Source organism: Strix aluco, chromosome 7 (assembly GCF_031877795.1).
Source record: "Strix aluco isolate bStrAlu1 chromosome 7, bStrAlu1.hap1, whole genome shotgun sequence".
Lineage (NCBI taxonomy): Eukaryota > Metazoa > Chordata > Aves > Strigiformes > Strigidae > Strix > Strix aluco.
The window spans coordinates 21,384,874-21,405,051 of record NC_133937.1 but is presented as its reverse complement, the minus strand read 5'-3'; the positions used below and the strand labels follow the sequence as shown (position 1 = coordinate 21,405,051).

General features: G+C 41.6%; 1 protein-coding gene across 1 annotated transcript in view; it reads right to left on the bottom strand.

The window, feature by feature from the left end:
- Nucleotides 1–3,839: 3,839 nt before the first annotated feature.
- WDFY4 (WDFY family member 4) overlaps nucleotides 3,840–20,178 on the bottom strand; it is a 148,656-nt gene continuing 132,317 nt past the window's right edge. The window contains exons 56-62 of the mRNA XM_074830845.1: nucleotides 19,556–19,713; nucleotides 17,731–17,889; nucleotides 13,670–13,849; nucleotides 10,626–10,808; nucleotides 9,906–9,993; nucleotides 7,590–7,701; nucleotides 3,840–6,470 (exon numbers count right to left, since the gene is read on the bottom strand). Coding sequence (XP_074686946.1) covers nucleotides 6,404–6,470; nucleotides 7,590–7,701; nucleotides 9,906–9,993; nucleotides 10,626–10,808; nucleotides 13,670–13,849; nucleotides 17,731–17,889; nucleotides 19,556–19,713 — 947 coding nt within the window. The 3' untranslated portion in view covers nucleotides 3,840–6,403. The remainder of the gene's footprint in view (nucleotides 6,471–7,589; nucleotides 7,702–9,905; nucleotides 9,994–10,625; nucleotides 10,809–13,669; nucleotides 13,850–17,730; nucleotides 17,890–19,555; nucleotides 19,714–20,178) is intronic.

Genomic DNA, 20,178 nt, shown 5'->3' with positions numbered 1-20,178 from the left:
TGAGTTGTTAAGCCATGTTAAAATCCTATCTATCTTGTCTGCAGCAATATTTTACCATACGGAAGCAAATGAGAATACAGTGGTGCATTAGGACTCTGTATATATTGCTGCACAAGACAAGATCACCTTTTGGGGCTTCTGTCTTTCTGTTCTTGGCTGGCATGGTCTTGGGCACAGGTGACAGCAGCTACAGTACATAGTACCCACAGCCCCAAATCTTTCTTTGAGAATTTACCTGTTGATCCTTTTGGAGCACTCTCAGGAAAGAGGAGGGCTGCAGGAACTTCTCTGACTGCTAACAGTTCTCTCCTGACACTGGGGGAGGACACAGCACAGGACCAAGACATCACATAAAATACACGGGGCAAAAACCACATGGGGATGGGCAACAGTTACCACTTTCAAACATGGTAACTAGACATGTGTCCTCCCCTTGCCATAAAAGCAAACAGGAAGTCACTGGACACTGCTCAGTGGTGTTACACCACTTCTTCCACCTCTGATTCTTCCTTCTGTGCATAGGAACTAGAAGGGGAACTGCTCAGCCCTGTCTTTGAAGGGATTTTTCAGGCAGCCAGTTAAGCAGCTTTACAAATCTTATTCCCCTGCACCAGTTCTGTGGGAGACAAATAAGTGGAGAATTCTGGCCTAAGTACTCAGATCAGAGAGGATCAACAAGATTGACAGCCAGCATTATTATTCTATATGGCACCTCTATGCCTTAAATGGTCCTGTCTTGCAATGGCACTCTGCTCTCATGGGAAAACGTGCCCTTCAGATCCCTCAGGCAAACATAGCCATGCTCACTTCTACCTCTACTTCCTCCTTGTTTGCTCTCAAAGAGCAACCAGAGCATAGAAGAGTTCTGTCCTGCCAGGGAACTAGCTCAAAAGCCAAAATTAGTAAATCACTGTGCACATAACGATGCCAAATGGCAAAGGCCACTCCTATGTATCACTATAAAAAATAACATTAATTGGGATGCTTTGCAATTTCCTGTACAACCCATAATTAGGTTAGATAAGAAACTAGCAATGTCTAAGTGCTATAAATGTCTAAATTAAGTTATTTTGAAAGTGCTTGGCACTTTGACATTTGAGAGTTCAGAGTAATTGGGGTATTGAAATAAAATTGCTTCTGTTATTTAAAAGGTCATTATCTTCTTTGGGTAGATATATAAGGACTATTTTCCACTCTACTGAGCTGTTCTATTTGGTACAATTAGACCTGCTTGAGTAGATTTCTAGTGGGCTTCCTCCCACTTATCACAGTCCCAGTGCTGCCACAGGGAAGGGCCTGTAAATATACAGTCCAAATATGGAGCAGCTCATAATCAGGCTCTGAAGAGCCAAGAGCTGCCCAGAGCTTCAAACAGACACCCACCATGAACAGCACATGCTGCTACACTCAGCAAGATGGCAAATGAGTCCTTACACAACCAAAGTCAACAAATGCCAGGTTACAGGCAGAAGCCAGCCTGCCAGGCTATGGAACAAAGCAGGATTTCACTTTGCCAACCAAATTACCTCATAGTCTGGCAGCAACTCTGGTTATTTCAATAACAATACTGGAATCCCTTTTTTACAACATGCATGGTCCCACTGTCACAATAAAGATATGCCTTTGCTTCCTTAACAGATTTGGTGCTCTGCAACTCTGACAGTCAAAGATGGGAACTTAAATGACTACACCTTGACTGCATTTTATTTTGGTTAGTCCAGTGGTGTCAGTAAAAGAAGGGGGTATAAAGACATAGATATTGGCCAAGGAGATTTAACTTGTTACCACCTCTCCACTGGAGACTGCCACAGCCAGGAGACCGTGGGGAAGGGACTGAGCACAGGAGTGGCCAAAGAGCACTCTCAATGTTCATTCCAGTGGCTTAATTCCTGTGCTTCCACAATGGGAGCTGAGCATCCCACCAAAACTGGAATAGCTATGGGAGCATGACTCCTCATTGTCCCTCCTGGCCAGGGAACACATGTATGAGGGAGAAGCAAAGTCCTTAGAGCCTCCTGTCCAAACTGAACAAGAAGACAATTTCTGACCTGAAACAGGAAAAGTTCCCATGCTGCTGTTGCAATAACTCACATAGAGACAGCTTCTCACCCATCAGTAAGAGCTTATGATGTTCTTTCCACCACAGGCCTCACCTGACATCCTCAGCTCCAGCCAGCATGCTCACTGTTGCTCCTTCAGGGTGCCCTACACCAACAACCCTTCACGTGCATAGGGTTGCAACACGTGAATATGAAACACAAGTGATCACTGAATACAGGTGCAGCTGTCCCCATCACAAGGCCTACATTTTCTCAGTGCTCATCACAGCAAACATTACTCATGGTCATCAAGATCCCAATGTACTGCTGAATGCTGCCTGGTTCTGGATACCAGATTTCCATAAGACATTTAACTCCAGTGCAGGGAATGAGGGAGTTCCCTTATAAAAACTTCATGCAGCAAATTTCCAGGAGCCTCCTGACACTTGCGAAGAGCTCAGATGACCACTTGTCTGTAAGGCAAAAAGCACAGGGGTGGCTGGCATTTCTCCACCCTGTTCCCTCTCACATGTCCCCACCAGCCTGGCTGACTTAAGTGACAGTAATTGCTATGCACAGGTCTGAAGAGTGACACCAGTAAAGCAACTACTAGTCTGATCCCTAAGTGATGTGTGTGTCCATAAGGAAACAAATCACTCCAGCTACCTGGCTCAGAGGTGCTTAGTACCAAGCGGCAGAAGACAAGAGAGCTAGGATCAGGTCCAGAGCTTTTCTGGGCTTCTTTTTCAACTTCCTTGGGATGTCTCTCCTGAAAGATGAGAGAGAAGCACAATAGGTTGCATTTTCATGCAGAAGGGAGCATATTCCTGCAAATTGTTTTAGCTCATATGGCTCTCAAATAACTTCCCTTGTGACAGCCATAGGCAATCATGAATGAGATGATCTTCTTACCAATACCCTCTTGTAACAAGCTTTGAGATCCCTGTATGAAAAGGACTTGAGAACAGTAGCACATGGTGAAAATCACAGGGAAAATTTTCATGTGGGAGTTGCAGATCAAATTGCATGAATTTCTCAAAAAAGGCTTGAGCAAATTCTTTTTTATGAGGATGCAAAGGCCCTGCAGTGCACAGGCAGCTCTGCAAATACTGCTTGACTAGCATTTGTCAGCCAACAGAAAGCTACAGAAATCAGATGGTATTTAATGTTCACTGTAGCAGTTATAAGACTTCTATTGCCGAACAAGGAAGCAAGATGGTCTGTGCAATAACCAAATAAGTGTGATTAAGGCATTTTAGGGTTTATGGCCCTCGATTAGATTAAACTGATTTTTAAAGTCACATAAAGGTTGTGCTGTTCCACATTTCTCTTCTTGGTTTTCCTACAGGGCAGAATTAAGACTGTGCCTTACTTCTGTATTTCTTATCCTAATGGGATTTGGATTTCTTTTAAGGGTAATTCTCACCCTGAGCTACTTACCCCTTGCAAAAGTTGGTTCTGAGATAATTACAACACTCTGTTGATGTTCACACTGTGCCACTTACAGTAACAATGGAGTTATGCTGAAAGTATTTGCTGTGGAATTGCTTTACTTGCTTAATTTTTCAAACATATTCTAGATCTTCTACCCCTACATCCCATGTGGCCATTAGAGAATCAGTATCACATCAGGATACCCACCAAGTAGGCACCACTGCTGCCCCTGAGCTAGCACCAAGTCTTGTCTGTGTGACAGTGAAAGCTACCTCCACATCTAGAGCTGACAATTTCATGGACATTCATCATTTACCAAAAACACGAGACCATCACAAATATAAAAGTAAGTGTTTGTAAGAGGGCTAATTTCATCTAATTGTTCAAACATTTATTACAAATTTCTAGCGAAAACTTCACATCACAGAGACTTGCCTGCAGAAAAATGACCAGGAAGCACTCTACCACTGTTGCACCCACTGGCTGTGTCAGACCTAGGAAATTTGATGACTGCAACATGTTTACATTTGTGCCTTACCTCTGCAAGCAAGGAGTGCTGCTTTTGGTACTCACAGAATGCATTTCTTTCCATGACTTAGGACTCTGGGGAAAAATCTTCTAGAGCTAGAGAAGAAACCAAAACTTTCTCAACCAAGCACTGTTGTGCAGCAAATCACTCCTAATCAGAATTTGATTCAAGAGGAAATTACAACCCACTTCTATCCATTTGCCTTTTTTATTCTCAAAAATTACAACTCCCTCAACATTAGAACAAGCTTGACTCAGGAAGACATTCTTAACCTGATGACTTCCATTCACACATGCACACTCTGGATTTGTTCTCTGTGATCCAAAACAACAGCTGATGCACCTCGTTCATCTCTTGAAGATGTAAGAGAACTGACGTTAGGCACAAGGAGATGAGCCTGTCAAATCCATGAATGGCTAGACTATAGCTGGCCTCCTCTGATACCAAACAAAGCCAGGTTGATGTCTAGAGCATTGGAGCCATTAGTGCAGCTGTCCAGGCTGTGAAGTAGGTGCCAGTGCCAGCTCTAGGAAAGGAAGTATCTGCTACTGGCAAAGACAGGCTGCACTAAGGAGGAGGAGACACAATTAGCAAGCTATAAGGATGCCTACTAGGTAAATGAAAACACAGGTAGCGAGCTTCTTTCATGGCTCTTAATCACCTTTATAATGATTCAGTAAAGCTGTATTCAGTTGACAGAAGTCTTGCTGTCCATGTATCCAAATCACAGCTTATTTTTAAGGAATGTGCAAAGGGAAGAAGAAAGAAGCACTGTACTTAATTCTGTTGAATTCTATGACAATTGACCTTTACTCAGTCCTCAGGAAAAGGAAAGATGGGCATGGTCCATCTTTGTTCTATAGGGTTACTTTGATTGCAAAAACATTAGTGCGTTTTGGCCTGTTTTCAGTGTATGTTTCACTGAGCAGAAAGGATAGTATTTGAGTCATCAAATCACGCACTTGGAGGTTAGAAAGGATAACCAGCCAGGTCATCTGTGTAGACATAATGCAGCCTTCCTTGTATGTCTGCATCATGAGTTAGCCTCTAATTACTACATTTTCCACAGGCAATTACCTCACTCACTGTGGAGATTAGACCGAGCTGTGGGGTGCGTTGGGGGTGGGGACATGTCTCAGCACTCTGTAAGGAAGAAAGCTGTTTGCCATAGGAAGTCTTGTTCATTCAGCAACATAATTCAAAAGAAGAGTCATGAACAAAGCAGTGCCCTACAGGAAGAAGAAAGTTGATGGTGTAGTTAGAGGAAGACTGGTAAAAACCTGTTTTCTACTCCAGACTCTTCCTAATGATGCTAGCAAGTCTTTAACACCAAGATTTTGTGAGGTGCCTCACATTCCTCAATCTCTGGCCGTCCAGTGCTGCACACACATGGCTTCACTCCTGCAGTGCTAACCAGTCCCAGTGCAGTGGAAATCGGGGAACTCTCCTGGCTCTTTCTGTTCAAGGGTGTGTTTGGTGGTATGAATACAAAGGCCTTCATGGCCATAATGTCCTTCGTGTTCTTCCTGGCTCTGCTCTGACCCAGTCTGTGCTGTTCAGGAAGCTGCTCTGCCTACGTGGCTGCTCAGCCCTTCTGTGTGTAAGGTAAGATACTGATATTCCAGAGAACATTGGCACAAGGCTAGGAAAGAAGGCAGTGAAGCAGGAGAATGAAAGAATATATTGACCAGTTGTGTCAGATATCCACCCTCACCCATTCCATGCATTTTGCCTGCCTTGCTCACTATGAAATAAAACAAGTCAGAGATTAGGAAACTGAAGATTGCACCACAACACATGTTCACAATGGGGCTGGACAAAGGCACCACTATCAACCTGGGAATTCCTACCTTCACTTTGCAAACAAACTAGCTTTTCAGATGGCATGCATACATTTTCATGCAGATTCAGGGAAAGAGGAAGAGTAGGAATGGAGATATTAACATACTTGTATGTTAGCAAGAACAAAGATACTGCAACAAACTCACTTAACATCTGTTTGAAGCCTCAGTATTTTCTGATCTCATGGTACTAAAATTAGGATAGGATAATTTTGTTAAGCTATATTGCTCTTTGGCATAATCAAGGCAGTTTTATTTGCTAGCTATTATTTGTGAAATACAATGTATTATGCCAAATTCAGTATCTAAAATACAAAAGTTTTCCCAGGACAAATACTGCAAAATTTCATTGTCTATTTGCATGTCTGTCAGTATCTCTCTCACAACTTTGGAGTTCATTGTCTAATTTCAGTCAGACTTGATTGCAGGGTCAGTCCAATTCCTTTGAGATTCAGTCCCCAACCACAGGCTTCTGTTTTCTCTGATTCTTTCATGCTCTGAAGAGTAATTTTCTTTCCATCCAAAAAGCTGAAAAAGCAAGAGTTCTTGGCTATTTCTTCCTATCCATCTACAGACCAGCAGCAGACTCTTCCCCAGTCATCACCAACTAGGAGTTTGGTGGAATTTCTTGAGAAAGAAAGAAAAAGAGAAAAATGTTTAAGAACAAGACACAAATAGGATCAAGGCTCGCTCTTGTATGTGTAGCAATTAGGAGGATGCAACATTCAGGGAAGTAGGTTATCTTTAAAGTTAAATTTGCAGAACAATGATATAGAGTAAACAAAGATTTGTACTTCAAAGACTGAACTTAGAATTGGATCCAAACTTTCCTGGAGTTCAGTGGGTTAGTTGTGGACCATCTAGCCAGATCAGAAGCTTTTACCCTTCTCTGAGAATATACGGATGCTAAATAATCTGCTGGCCAGATTCAGAATTCAGACGTGTTATCACACAATGTCATGGCTTCAGCCACTCAAATCTCTGCTGCGTGCAGTGCCACCAACACTAATGAAACTAACTCTCCCCCCAGACTTTCCCACTTTCAATGCACATAAACATCACACTCAGTAAGTGCTCTAAATCTAAGCATGCAGAATATAGGAATCCTTTTAGTAACTATCAAAATGCCAACAGTCCAACACTTTTGGAGAGAAAGACAGCAACTGTTTTACAGTATATTGTAACATCCTGGAGCAGGAGATAACAAATATTACAGCCAGATGAAACTGCAGGAGGGAGACTGAGTAAACTAAAATACTGCTGGCTGTGCAAACTGAGTGTAGTTTAACAACAAAGTTATCCTTTGGCCAAAAACTTCCTGTTTACATTTTAAGGGGATAGTATCTCCAGCAACTCCTAGGATAGTGCTTTTTCTATGAGACAGTGTAGCAGCTACTGATCTCTACAGATACTCTGGCTGAAACCTGCTGTTTCTCCTGGGTTGTCTCCCACCTGACCACTGACTATTCCAATATCCTTCACTTAATACAGTTAGCCAGGCCAGCTCCCAGAGTGACTGCATGTTTGGCTAAGTCATTCGACTGAGATTTAAAAAAAAAAAAACCACCACAACAAAAACCCCAACAAAAAAATCCAGCAACCACAAAAGCCCTAAACCCCAGCAGTAATACAAACCCTAGAATAAAATAAAACCCCTGCCGATTTGGGGCAGAGCAGTGGAGAGCCCGAGGCAGGCGCGCTGCTCTGTGCCGGGCACCAGCTACAGTGCGAAGGGAAGGACAGTACCTGGATACAGCCAGCGCTGTCACTGCCGGGCTGGTCCTACTTGGTTTTCCGGTCAAGGCAAGGCTGGGATTCAGTTCCCGACAGAGAACAAGATGTTTTCCACACTTGTTACCTGTTGTGTGGTTTAAAAATAAATATTTAGAAAGTGTCTGGGGACAGCATGGATAGGATTGTTATTATTTATGGTCAGCAAGTTGTTAAGCTGAGAACAAATATATTTAATCTCAGCCTGTGCTGTTGCAAAATAGGCCCATCCCAATTTAATTTGTGGCTATGATAGTTACATGTGCTGACGTGCGGCTGTATCAATTGTGTGCTAAATTGGATTTGTGTATTATTGCTTTCTAAATTGCATGCCTAGTTCAGCAAAATTGTTCATCAGTTTTCACTGGCTCTATGCTTAATAAGATGCCCCACAATACCTTGCTGCCAGGATATAATACAGCCCATAATTGCCTAGTAAAAAGAAATTACATAAAGGCCTGGTATTATCAACTTATCTAAATCTGCTCATAACAGAACCAATAATTAAATGCTGAGAACATTTCACATACACACGCATACATACACATACACCTAACAACGTAACTCAATCATAGTTACTTTGGTCTTTTTAATGACTGTGTTTTGTATTAATTTTATTTTATTTAATGCGTAGAATGAGATGTGGGAATATTTGACCATTTAAAATAATTCTGAAGTCATCTGAATAGTTTAAGGGAGCATGTTACTGCTTTGATTACACCTCTCAACTTTTTAATAAAGAATGCTGTTGCTGTATGTGTCTGAGAACAGGCTCGTGCAAACAGGTGTGTGTGTCTACACATCAGCAGATGCTTGGGGTCAGTGCTCCTCTCTGAAAAAAGGCACAAACGTGAGCATTCTGCTGTGCTCCCATGGGCAGCTTTTAGGTCCTCATTTAGAAAACTGTTTAAGATATAATTTTTTAAAATAGCTAAAATTTCAGTTTGTTCAAAGACATGCCTGTGCAATTGTACCTGAGTAAATAGGACATGGAAATATCGGCCACAGGAAGTTATGGACAAGAACTCTGGAAATTCTTAATACAACTTGGACATTTCTACATGTAAAAATAATCTGCAAAATTACTACAGAATACTAAAAGGATTTTGGAAAGAATGTTAAGTCTTTTGCTTTGACTTACAGCAATCTGATTAGAGACCACAATGAAACCGATTATGTAGCTACCACATCCAAACTATCTCACATCTGGCATCTCTGGTGTTCTTGAACCTTGCCTAGAAGCACCTGGCTCTAGCTACTCTGAGACATGACAAAAGGTAGGATAGGCATCTGGTCCGGAATTTCCAATATGCCTCTGTATGTATAAATATTTTCACATAGCAATCTAAGTAATGTAGATGCCAAGTTCCATGAACAGCACTTCTGAAGATCTCAGTGGTAATGCCCAGTTACTGTATAATATCTTTTTATGCAGGTGTCACATCTATAGCTCTATATTTATGCAAATTGTGTGCCTAAAATTGAAGTAATAGAGAATGTCTGTAACAAGGATCACAGCAAGTAAGTGGTGTAAATTATACATACTAACACCACAATTCCTTTCTCTTACAAAATGTGCTGTGAAGAGAAGCAAGCTGTGCTATTTAGGATGTGCCTTTAAAGCTCCGTGGCAGGTTTCAGCTGCTGTATTTGTTAGAACACAGAAGTGAGCTTGAGTTGTTTTTAGTACCAGTCAGCACTGTAGCCCCATCATCTTATTAACCTCAGCTCTGTGAGAACTCCAGTGTATCAGCTCCACAGCCTTGAATAAACAGCTCCATGCACTAGGGCCTGCTGCTGGCCTCCCACGTGTTTGAAGGGCCTCTGACCTCATTTAAGGTGGCAAAGACAACAAGCTTCCCTGTTCCATCCCAGGGCAGAATCTGGCATTGCTCACTCTGACATTATGTCAGGACACTTTAGTACAAGCCATCAGCAGAAATGCCAAGGGAATGGGCTTTTTGAAGCCAGGACAGTTCATTAGTTTCCTAGGTTTATGCAGAAAGGTGGTCAACCAAACTTGACAGAACCCGTGACAGACCCTATGAAGAAGCTTTCAGCTTCATCCAGGCAGGATGTGCCCATGAGACTTGTGGCTCAGAGGTGCTCTCTGTCTCTAAGGTAGGGCAGTGGCTACCCACTACTTCTACTGCTGGTTACAGCAACACTGCACCAGTTACCTGCACCATCTCCCCTTCACACCACTGTGCTCACACACCCTCTTCTTCACAAGCAAACGAAGTCTGCAGCATACAGTCACACCGCAGTTCACAGCCCACCCTGTGGTCATACCCATGTTGCCTGGCTCTTCCATTGTGCCTCTCTGTGGTCTCAGCCCAGCAGCTTGGTCTGGGGTATTAGTGTATTTGGTCTTCCACAGCTGTGACAGCAAGAAGGTAAAAATGGAAAAAGCATGGATTGTGACAATGCAACAAGAGAGAGATACAGTTGCCTGCTTCCCAGCAACGGGTGGAAAGTGGACTTCTAACATCAGAACATGATTTCACAGTCATCTCTCCCTCCGTGCTCCACTGTACTGCAGGGTGTCACACTGGAGAAATGTATGCAGGGAGGTGGTGGCGTTCGAGGCTGACATGCTACTGAGGATCTCAGTAACCCAGGAAGCTCTCCCACCAGAAGGGAGGCAGAATCAGCAGTGAATTCCTGCTCCTGAGAAAGTATGACTTGATAAACCGAGCCGTGAACCAACCCTCAGAAACCAGACTCAAACATATTTCTGATAGACAATATTAATTTTGCTTTCAAAACCACACCAGAATGAAAAGCACATTTTCAAAAATTCTTCCTGAATGGCAAAGAGCTCTCCATTCAGGAGGATAAAAATTGATAGGAAACAAACATTTTACTCTGATTTTCAGCTTCTGCCCTGTGCTGCCCTGTTAAGAAAGTGGCATGGACTTTTGGCAGCTCTGTCCCTCCATTTAGCATGCAAAATTCTGCCTTTGGTCTACAATGAATCAGGATTCTCTTTCCTCTCTCCCATCCACGTACCCTCACCACTCCATCTGTGCTTCCTGTGATGATGATGCTGCGTGTGTCCCAGTCCATCACTTCAGCAAAGCAGCAGCAAACAATATGGCATTCGGGGCTGCAGGTGGTGTTAATGCTTGCAAGAAGCTGGCCATTGACTGTCCACAGATACAGGTAAGATCCAGCACAAGAGATAATATCGCCCTGTAACAAAGCAAGAAGCAATGTTTCAAAATCCTACACTCATCCTCCTTAAGTGCTGATTATAAATTACAGAGCTGCTCTGACTTAAATTCTGACCTTTAGTTTGCTTCTGGGCAGATAATGTAAACCAGAGAAAGTAAAAATGACATTTTTTTCTCATGAAAAAATTTGACAATTTTACATCGTAGAAACCCAAAATAACTGTCTCAGATTTAGCAAGACAATGCAGAAACAAAGTTTTTTTACATTTTCAAAATTAAAACATTTATTTACACATTCCCTTTCTATTTTCTAGAAAATCCAGGCTTTTAGTAAAAAAGCAGACTGACAGACTGACCTAGCTACTGTCAGGGACAGGGACAATGACTAGCACAGGTTCTGGGCCAGGACTAGTGCCCTTAGCTTTTATGAATAAGCATGCTCTTAAACAAGGACACAGTGTTCACCTGCTTAGCTGTGAAGCCTTTGGTGATTTCACAATCCTCCTCTGCCCCTCACAGGGAGCTTAATGTCATCGCATTTTTAGACTGTGTTTTGCATTTGACCAACGACCAGCTCAGCATTCAGTGACCTGCGCTTCTGATGCAGAAAACATGCTTTGCAACTGAATCTCTCCTTTCCTCTCCCTTCCACGCAGGTGCATAGTCCTACCACAGACTGCACTTAAGGAGCAAATACACAGGTAATCCCTTAGGGGCAAGAAACACACAGAATGACGAGCCAATGCTGCAATTTGAAATGATCTTATCAAAAGTGCATTTTGATGAACTTACTAACTGAAATTCCACCTAACCTTGCCACCCTTGATGAATACTAAGAACCACCTAAATAAAACACCATCAGCAAAGTCATGTAATTCTGACAAAGGCCTGTGTACCCTTAAATTAGCAGCATGCATCTGGTTTAAATCAACTAACACCATATTTCACCCTTGCCTGATCTGGGGCCAGGGCTCTTCACACGGCAGGGCAGAATTCTGAAGATAAAACAAGGATAGCACATTCAAAACAGAGTTGTCAATAATTAAAGAGATTAAATTTCAGCTACCTTATCTGCGTGAGAGTATGTCCAGGCAATTGGTAATGATCTACAGTGTTTTTCAGGTCTAGACCGGGATTTAAAACTAACTGAAATCATTAGTTACAGCAAGCTTTTACAGTCGTCCTCAGCTTATTAAGTTTTTGGGACAGCCTTTTTATTTTGTGTCTACGTGATACAAACACCATGAGATTTGGGTCTATAAATGGAGCTTCTAGAGGCTCAAGCAAATAAAAACCAACAATCACATAACAAAGAGATGTATAGGATTCTTATTTCACAGAAAAGTATGTGGTTCAGAAATTTGTTTCCTTCAAAACTTTGCTTCAAATCACTCTGAATTTTCCAGGAAAAACCTTGTTACCAAACATGTAATTTTGTGTCAATCACAATATTTAATTTAGCACAATGAAAACATTTTCTTTCTATCTTTATGTTACAATATATAAATCTATATAGAAAATTTAAACAAGAACATATTTCAGAATTAAGCATCCTGATCTGCTAACGTCAAAAATAATTTTTTCATCCTCAACATACGGACCCTTTAATCTTTTTTTCCTTGAAGTTTCAGTCATACTTTCCTAAGGTTTTTCCCCTTTTAAACAAATCTTTCTGTGGACTATTGTCCAATCAGTTTAATCAGTTGCACTCCAACAAGCTGGGGAACTGTGCTTGGATCAATCACCAGACTGTTCCTGGCACAGAGCACCTCGCTTTGGACAGCTCAGGAAGAGGAGCTACCAACTAAAAAGGCCGCTGTCAATGATGGACTGGTACATAGAAAGTAGAGGACTCCATCCTCCTGGGGTCTCAAGCTCATGCTCTGTGCCAGCCCACCCACTCATTTCTGAATGCTTGGCACTGCTTCAGCTGACTTCATAAGGGATTCCCAGGATATTCTGAACTGGCCTGCTGAAACCACTGGCCATTTTACACTAACCAGGACCCATGAGCCTGGCAGCTGAGCTGGCACTGAACAGACTACTTAATTCCCACTCTCAATTACTAGCCATCAGACTGCATGGTTAATAAAGCTCTGATATGAGATGACTCTTTTGGCACAGATTAAGTAGAGAATGTCTGCCTGGTTTCTTATTGCTATGAACTTAATTTTGCCTCTCTTGGTACAAGCTCCAGTACTGGATCCAACCTTGAATTGTCTGAGAAGGTAGAACCCTGCTCTAGTATCTTACTAGAGACTGAAAATACAAATGCACAAGCAATATATCTGGGAGATAGAAGGTTGGGAAGAAAATCTCAGTAAAATCCAGTATGGAATATTTTACTACCAACATGCATGTAGTTCTATCCAGGCACAGACCACAACAGACTTATACCCACTGCTCTCAAGAGCTCCCCACACACCTGAAAGTAGAAGGGAAAACAAAAAGCCAACATTGTCACCACAAAGGTGTAAGGTAGTTATCAGCTGAGGTGGCAGACTGAGGTCTAACATGTCTCAGCTGACATTGCTCTGCTGCATGAATGTCAAGAGAAATTAATGAAATAATGGAGGCAATAAGGTTATGGGTGAGCCAAATCCAGAAGCTACTAGGGTAATACTTCATTCTCCGTAAACTAAAAGTTGTTTAATCCTGCTATTCACCCATCCAAAGATGCTTCTACTTAGCTACTCAGTCTAAGATGTTGCTTTTAGTGCTCGCCTCTCATCATTAAGAACACTATTAGCAATCTCTGTAGAAAGAAAAAAAATCAATGTATCAGACTCAGGATGTTTTTATGTTGGAAAGAGCACCCATTAAATTATCATGAAATGTTCATGGATACATCAGAAGAAAGATGATAAATGAAGATCTTACTGTTGAATTGTTGATGGCAACAGAACAGAGGCTTGCCCCGTGGGCAGGAAGCTGGTTTCTGTACGTCAGCTGGTTCAGGTCCCAAATGATGCAGGTTCTGTCATCAGATCCACTCACGAAGATGCTGTAGGTCACAGATGCGGCAAGGCAGGTCACTGCCTGAGTGTGCCCATATAAAGCCTGGTGAGGAAAAAGCAACCAAGAAACCACAGCAGAGGGTGACTGACTTACTAGGGAATCACACTCCTACTGGCATTTGCTTAGTAAGAACAAGCAACCTAGTCATTCTTTGGAGAACTGAAAAGGGTATGAGGGGGAAATAGCAAAGCATCTTATAGAATCACCCTTGTCCTCAACTCGTGGTTGAGGAAAGTTGAGGATCCAAGAGATTATATGACTTGCCCCAAGTTGCACAATAACTCAGGGCCTTTGGCATACATTTCAGATTCTATGACAGTGCTTTTTGCTCAGCAACCAAACATCATTTGTCACTTCAGTCCATGCAGTTTTAAGTAAAATTTATGCTTGGAAATGACTATTTCTCAATACTTAAAAAACATTTTGAAATAAAACTTATCAGGGTGTATATCAGTGACCTTCTCAGTCTTATCTTTCTGGTTTTCTGAACAAGTACTAGTATTTTTCTGATTTTAGTTAAGAAGAAAAACAGCATTTGGGGAGAAATTTTACTTTAAAGCCATATAGGAATTCCTTTCTCTTTCACCATTGCACAACATACTTTTTTTGTTGTTGTTTTAGAGGTTACAGAGACATAAGGAGTGGCCAGTTTAATTTAGCCTTATTTAAATAGTTTCATAAAAAGAAAAGACTACACTTTAGGCAATTTCATAGCACAGACAGAAGTCATGGATTGAAGTATACCAATGACAATTGTTTAATGCAGCATTCTCAAGTGACAGCAGTATACATTTCTGCTGCATAACCACCAATGACAGTAAAGCCTGTAGGATAACAGAGGAAAAAGCCCTTCACAGATTTCCTAAAAAGCCTTTCAGGGTTCAATTTTTAGCTGTCTTACTGTGAAAAATCAGATCCACCAGTTTTAATGTTGGTTTTAACAGTAAATGCATATTCCCTGCTGGCTTTCTCTACATGACATAATTAGCAAATCTTCAGTGTCTGTCTCAGTTCAGCATGGAGCAGGAGAGCCACATGTCCTGGATGATTTTTGCAAACACATCTCATACACTTTTCCAGCGTGTGACTGCAAAACTGAACCCTTGCTGGCTAACATGTGCTGCCACTTGCCAAGGTTACTAGGACAACAGTATTCAAACATTAATCCACTGGTGAAGAAGCTGAGCTGCAGCAGGCTATGTACTACTGAAGGTGACCTGCAACTGCGAGGAATGAATTTCAGCCTGTGATTGATTCCATTCACAAGAACTGTTGACTAAAAATACTGGCACAAAATGGGGTCTCCAACAGTAGTTTTCAGAGGTCAGAAACACTCTCAACTGAGCATAGAAAAGAAGGCTCAGCAACAGCTTTGGTCTGGCTGTAGAACAGGCTCTTTACAAAGGACTGGGCATAACCCAGTGCCTGTGCTTAAGAACTGCACAAGACCTTTGCAGAAAAGGGCTGGGACAAGGCATGTTCAAGGGCTCCAAATTTCATCTCATTCTTCCAAAGCATGAAAGAAAATGTACTCATTGTGACAGCATCCAAACTGCCAAGTCAAGCCAAGCTAAGCTCCTGCACAAGTTTTAATAAAACCCTTTTTTTCTTTTTTTAACCCAGAAAGATCCTACCTGGCAGTGAAGTGCTTTAAATAGAAGCTGAGTGTGGAATAGAGGGCTAGATCTGAGCCCAGTTATAATCTCAGTTTCGATCCACCAGTGTCTCAATGCATATTCATGCAAAAACAGTCACATGCTTTTAGCTTTCTACCATCTTCTCATTATTGCTCTGCAAAGACTGACAGGTTTTCCCTTAATGGGAAATATCCTGCAGCATATCTGTAGAAAGAACTGTGAGGCCTATCTCCAGAGTAAATTCACAAATATCAAAAGGCAAAAAAGAAGACCAGCTTAACTGCAGGAATGCTTAGTTCATGAAAACTTTAACCAAGTTTGACCATCCAACTTAACTGGCTCGCATGGACACAGACACTTCACAGCTACGCTCAACACCTCCCTGAGAGGTGGGTGTGGCAGACAGCACAGGTTGCCTGGATGCTTCTCCCAGTCTAGTGTTTTATTTGGTGCAGAAATTCTGGGGGCTGGATCACACGGATTGCTCTGCTCATGAACACTGAGAGAACTAGTAAATTGCATGGATCAATACTGAGGCTATTACGCTCAATCTTTAGTGTTCCACAAAACTGTGGAAGCAGCCCCTGCTAGAGAGGGAAAAGTGACTTTTTCTGCTGAAATATTGTTTCTGTACTTTACTACATTCCAAACCAGAATGTGTCAGTCCCATGAGACAGCTGGTAAGTGAATAGCATCCACTTTATAGCACATCAGCTTTACTTAAGCAAAGCTCACTCTCTCAGGAAAGATGATACAATATTTTTGTTCAGCAGAAAAAGCAGCCACCATGAAACAGTGAATTACATGAAAGCAGCAAGTAATTCACTGGAAGACATTTAGAACCATAGTTCAAATTTACATCTATGCCAGACAGTCATCAAAAATGCCTCTGCTAGCAAAGAGAAGGAAAAAATACAGAATTTGTCATTGCATGACCTCATGCCACTTTCTGGACTTTGGGTAATACCAGATTAATCACAGCGGAACACATCAGCAAAGCTGATTTTAGATTGTTAAAGAGAAAGGCATTATACTGGAGATAAAAGCATGTTCAAACAGTTGCCTGAAACTCAAACTGATCCTCTGACTGGTATCATTTTGATGTTGATAAAGATTACTGCTTATACTTCTATCTACTGTTGTTTATTCCATTTCTATGTCCATGTCCTAGTTTAGAATAATAACCAACTGGATTAAAAAGTCATCACTGAAGATCTTGTCTCATATTTCTGGCTTCTTCTCAAGCAGGAAACATAACATCAGAAGAGAGACTGCTCAAAACACAGTTTCCCCCCTAATTTCAACACACAAGAATTTCATATGAATGAAGATCTAAATACTTCTCTGGCATCCCAACAGACATGGAAGTTTTCAGATCATTTAATGACAAATAAAATATGTTTTGGCTCGGGGTACAGAAAGCACTGAAATATCATCTGAATATCCCTCCAGAGCAAATGAACAGAAGAAGCTTCTAACACTTGGAGACCTTGCTGATCAGTGAGCCCTTTATTAGTTTGCCTAAAAATAGCAGAGTGTTTTCTGTCTCATGATTTCTGATGGAAAAAGGGCCCCATACTGTCTTTCAGATATGATAGAGGTGTACTGTAGCTTTACTTGTAAAGCTGAGAACTCACCATAGCTGAACCACACAAATCTTGCATGAGAATTTACTTTTGTAAATGAAATAGCACTTACACATCTGTTTGATAACTATAGATGAGTTCCAAATCAACTACCACTAAAGGACTCTGGACAATGAGGACACAAATGATATCATTCTTATCGGATGCATCCCTTCCTCATGGAGTGACTAATAAACCTTTTATGTTCTGAATTCAGGTTGAGAGAAAAGAATCAAGAACTTTGCCTAGCTGAGCCTTCATCTCCATCAGGTAGGTTTGCAGGGTGTTTTGGAGATCCCGTCTGTTGCTGCAGCAGCCCCAAAAGAACTGTAAGGTTTTTGAAAATAATCCAAGGGTTGGCTGCACTTCAGGTGAGGAAAGCATACACCTTCTCTTCACTGTTTCTTTGATCATGATAAACTTTGGAAATGCTACCAAAGTGGAAAAAAAAACCCCAAGCAGAGTTCATAACTCTAACCTGTAGGTATAAGGCATATCAGCTCCTGACCTGATAACAAGTTGTCACATGATGCTGCTGATTATTGGGTTTTTTCTGCCTTCTTGATTCACCCAAAGGTGTTTCCTCTGCCAGTCATCTGAGAGAAAGAAACTAATCTTTTGGATTTCATTGTTTCTATAGCAAAAGAGCCACAGTACCGACCTGTCTCAAGTTTAGACATTTCACTTTGTCCTTGATCAAGGAAAATTCCCAGATGCACACAACCGAGCTTGTTCCAGATGTGATTATGGTAGTTGCTGAAGGACATACAGCGCAGAGGCACTTTCCCCAGTCTGCCATGCACTCAAACGTAGTCATGTTCTGTACAAGAAAGAAGCTTAAAGTCAAATGCTCATTTGGTGATGCCATGCATTTATTAATACTAAATGGCGGATTCAATTTTCAGAACTGAGCCTCCATTTCTTCAATTCCAGGAAAGAAAAGCTCATTTTAACCAGTGTATGCTCACAGAACAGCTGCATATGTACACGCACAGGCTGTGGCTGCATGCAGCTGTGCCATCTTCCAAGGGCCAAACAGGAAAGCTGGACAAAGGTCAGTGTCTTATGTTTTAGGAGACCTGAGTCCCAATCCCTCTTTTGCCACAGACTTCCTACATAACTTCAGGCAAACTCATTCAGCTACCATATAGTGACAGAACACAAACATTCAATGTAGATTAAACAGAAAGCTCAGGATGTGACAGCCACTGCTAACAGAGTTAGTGCCAGGCTCTGAAACCCTCCTCTTACGTGGATCGAAAAGTCAAAAGCCAAAGCACTAAATTCCATTCTGTGCCAACGGCTCTGTTAGCAGCACCCAAATCAGCCTAAAGTCAGGTCTATTACACATTGCTACAATTAGAGCACAAACATCTTTCTGCTCACATTCTGCATTAGCTCTCTCCCACACAACGGGGACAACACTATAGTGCTAATGATTCTGGTGGAGCTGGGTGGCACAGCTACAAAAACTATACCACAGACAGAACAAACCTTTACCTACTTACAATGAGAACAAAAATTTATTTGAAGCCCATGTCCAGAGACACTGTTGGTGAGGAGAGAACTCAAGTTGGACTCCCAACTACTTCTCACAGTGACTATAATCACATTCACTATGCTCAGTGTCACTAGGCTCAGTGACAATCAACTTTTGAAGAGACAAAACAAATAATTTAAACCTACAGCAGCATTATGAATTGCTAAGCACTGATTTGAATTGAAAACAAGGGAGAAAACTCTCAATAATTTTATACAGGGAACAGAAACTAAAATACATCTCATGGCTTTTCCACTTCCATTGACTGTGGGTATGTCTGTAAAAACATGATGAGGCTTGCACAAATACCCAATTCAGTATCTCGCTGAATGATGTATTCTGCTATTCTGGTACCCAAGCTAACTCAGATGTTTTTGTGTGTTGTAACATTGTTCCAAACACATCCAAAAATCAGTGTGGTTGTGATAGAGGAAGAAACTAGATCTGTCAAGGGCCCTAACAAGCAGTGTGATGACACAGAATGTTGATTTTTTTTAACAGCAAAGAAGTAAGAGTATTAACTTTCCAGAATAGAAGATATTCTTTTGAATGAATGCACTGGGCTAAGCTTGGGAGCAAGAGGGAAATTGACAGATGGTCCTACTTTAATTCCAGCAGAAAGTTCTGCACAATGAAATTTCTAATCAGTGGACAGAAGACCTTGTGTTTTCCTTACAACCTATGAAATGGGGTTTCCTCTTCATTTTGATGGACAACACAGGCACTGGAAGGAAAACTTGATATAATTTAGAGGGGAAATGCCACATTTTCGAGCAGTGTAGAATGACTTTTGGGATATCCAACTTGAGATTCCTCATGAAGTTTGACTGTGAGAAAGTACTATAGAGCATCCTCTGAAATCAGCTCCCCAGTATTCTCTGAAATGGGTGCCCAAACCAGCCAAAGACCACAACATACCATTTCTGGAATTCTTAGACTTATTTACCTTCTCAGACCCATAGTTGCCAAAGCAGCATGTGAAGTCCTCAAATCCCCAGCAGAATGTTTTGCTCCAAAGAGGAGGAATCAAAACTTTATTTTTTTCAACAGCCAGAATGCCTTTCTCAGTATGAACAATGTGCCCAATAGGTCCCTTGGGATAGTCTGACAAGACAGAGAAGATATTTAATTCTGTTGTTTTTAGAGCACTTATGTTAACTTTCCTCCTTGCACAACCTGTGTGGTGAGGCTGGCAAGACCTACAGCTGGGCTCAGTGCTGTGGGCAGGCCCACAGACAGAAATCCACTCTACAACTGAGATTCCAGACAGGAGAGTGGAAACACTCCTCTCCAACAGAGCACATAAATCCATGCAGATGGAGTGATGTGCTCTGTTGGAGGGGGTTTAACAGCAGTGCCATTAAGCTCCTTTTTATTGGCAGACTGCCTTAAGCCATGTACTACAGAGGATGCTGGGTATGTCACCAACACCTCTGTAGTACAGCCATGGAACCCCACTGTCCCCACAGATGTGTGCTATAAAGAACACCACCGTGAGATGAAAACGTAGACACACTGAAATTTTCCAGGCTTCTTCATGGTAAGAAAAGTAGCAGACTAAGATAAAGA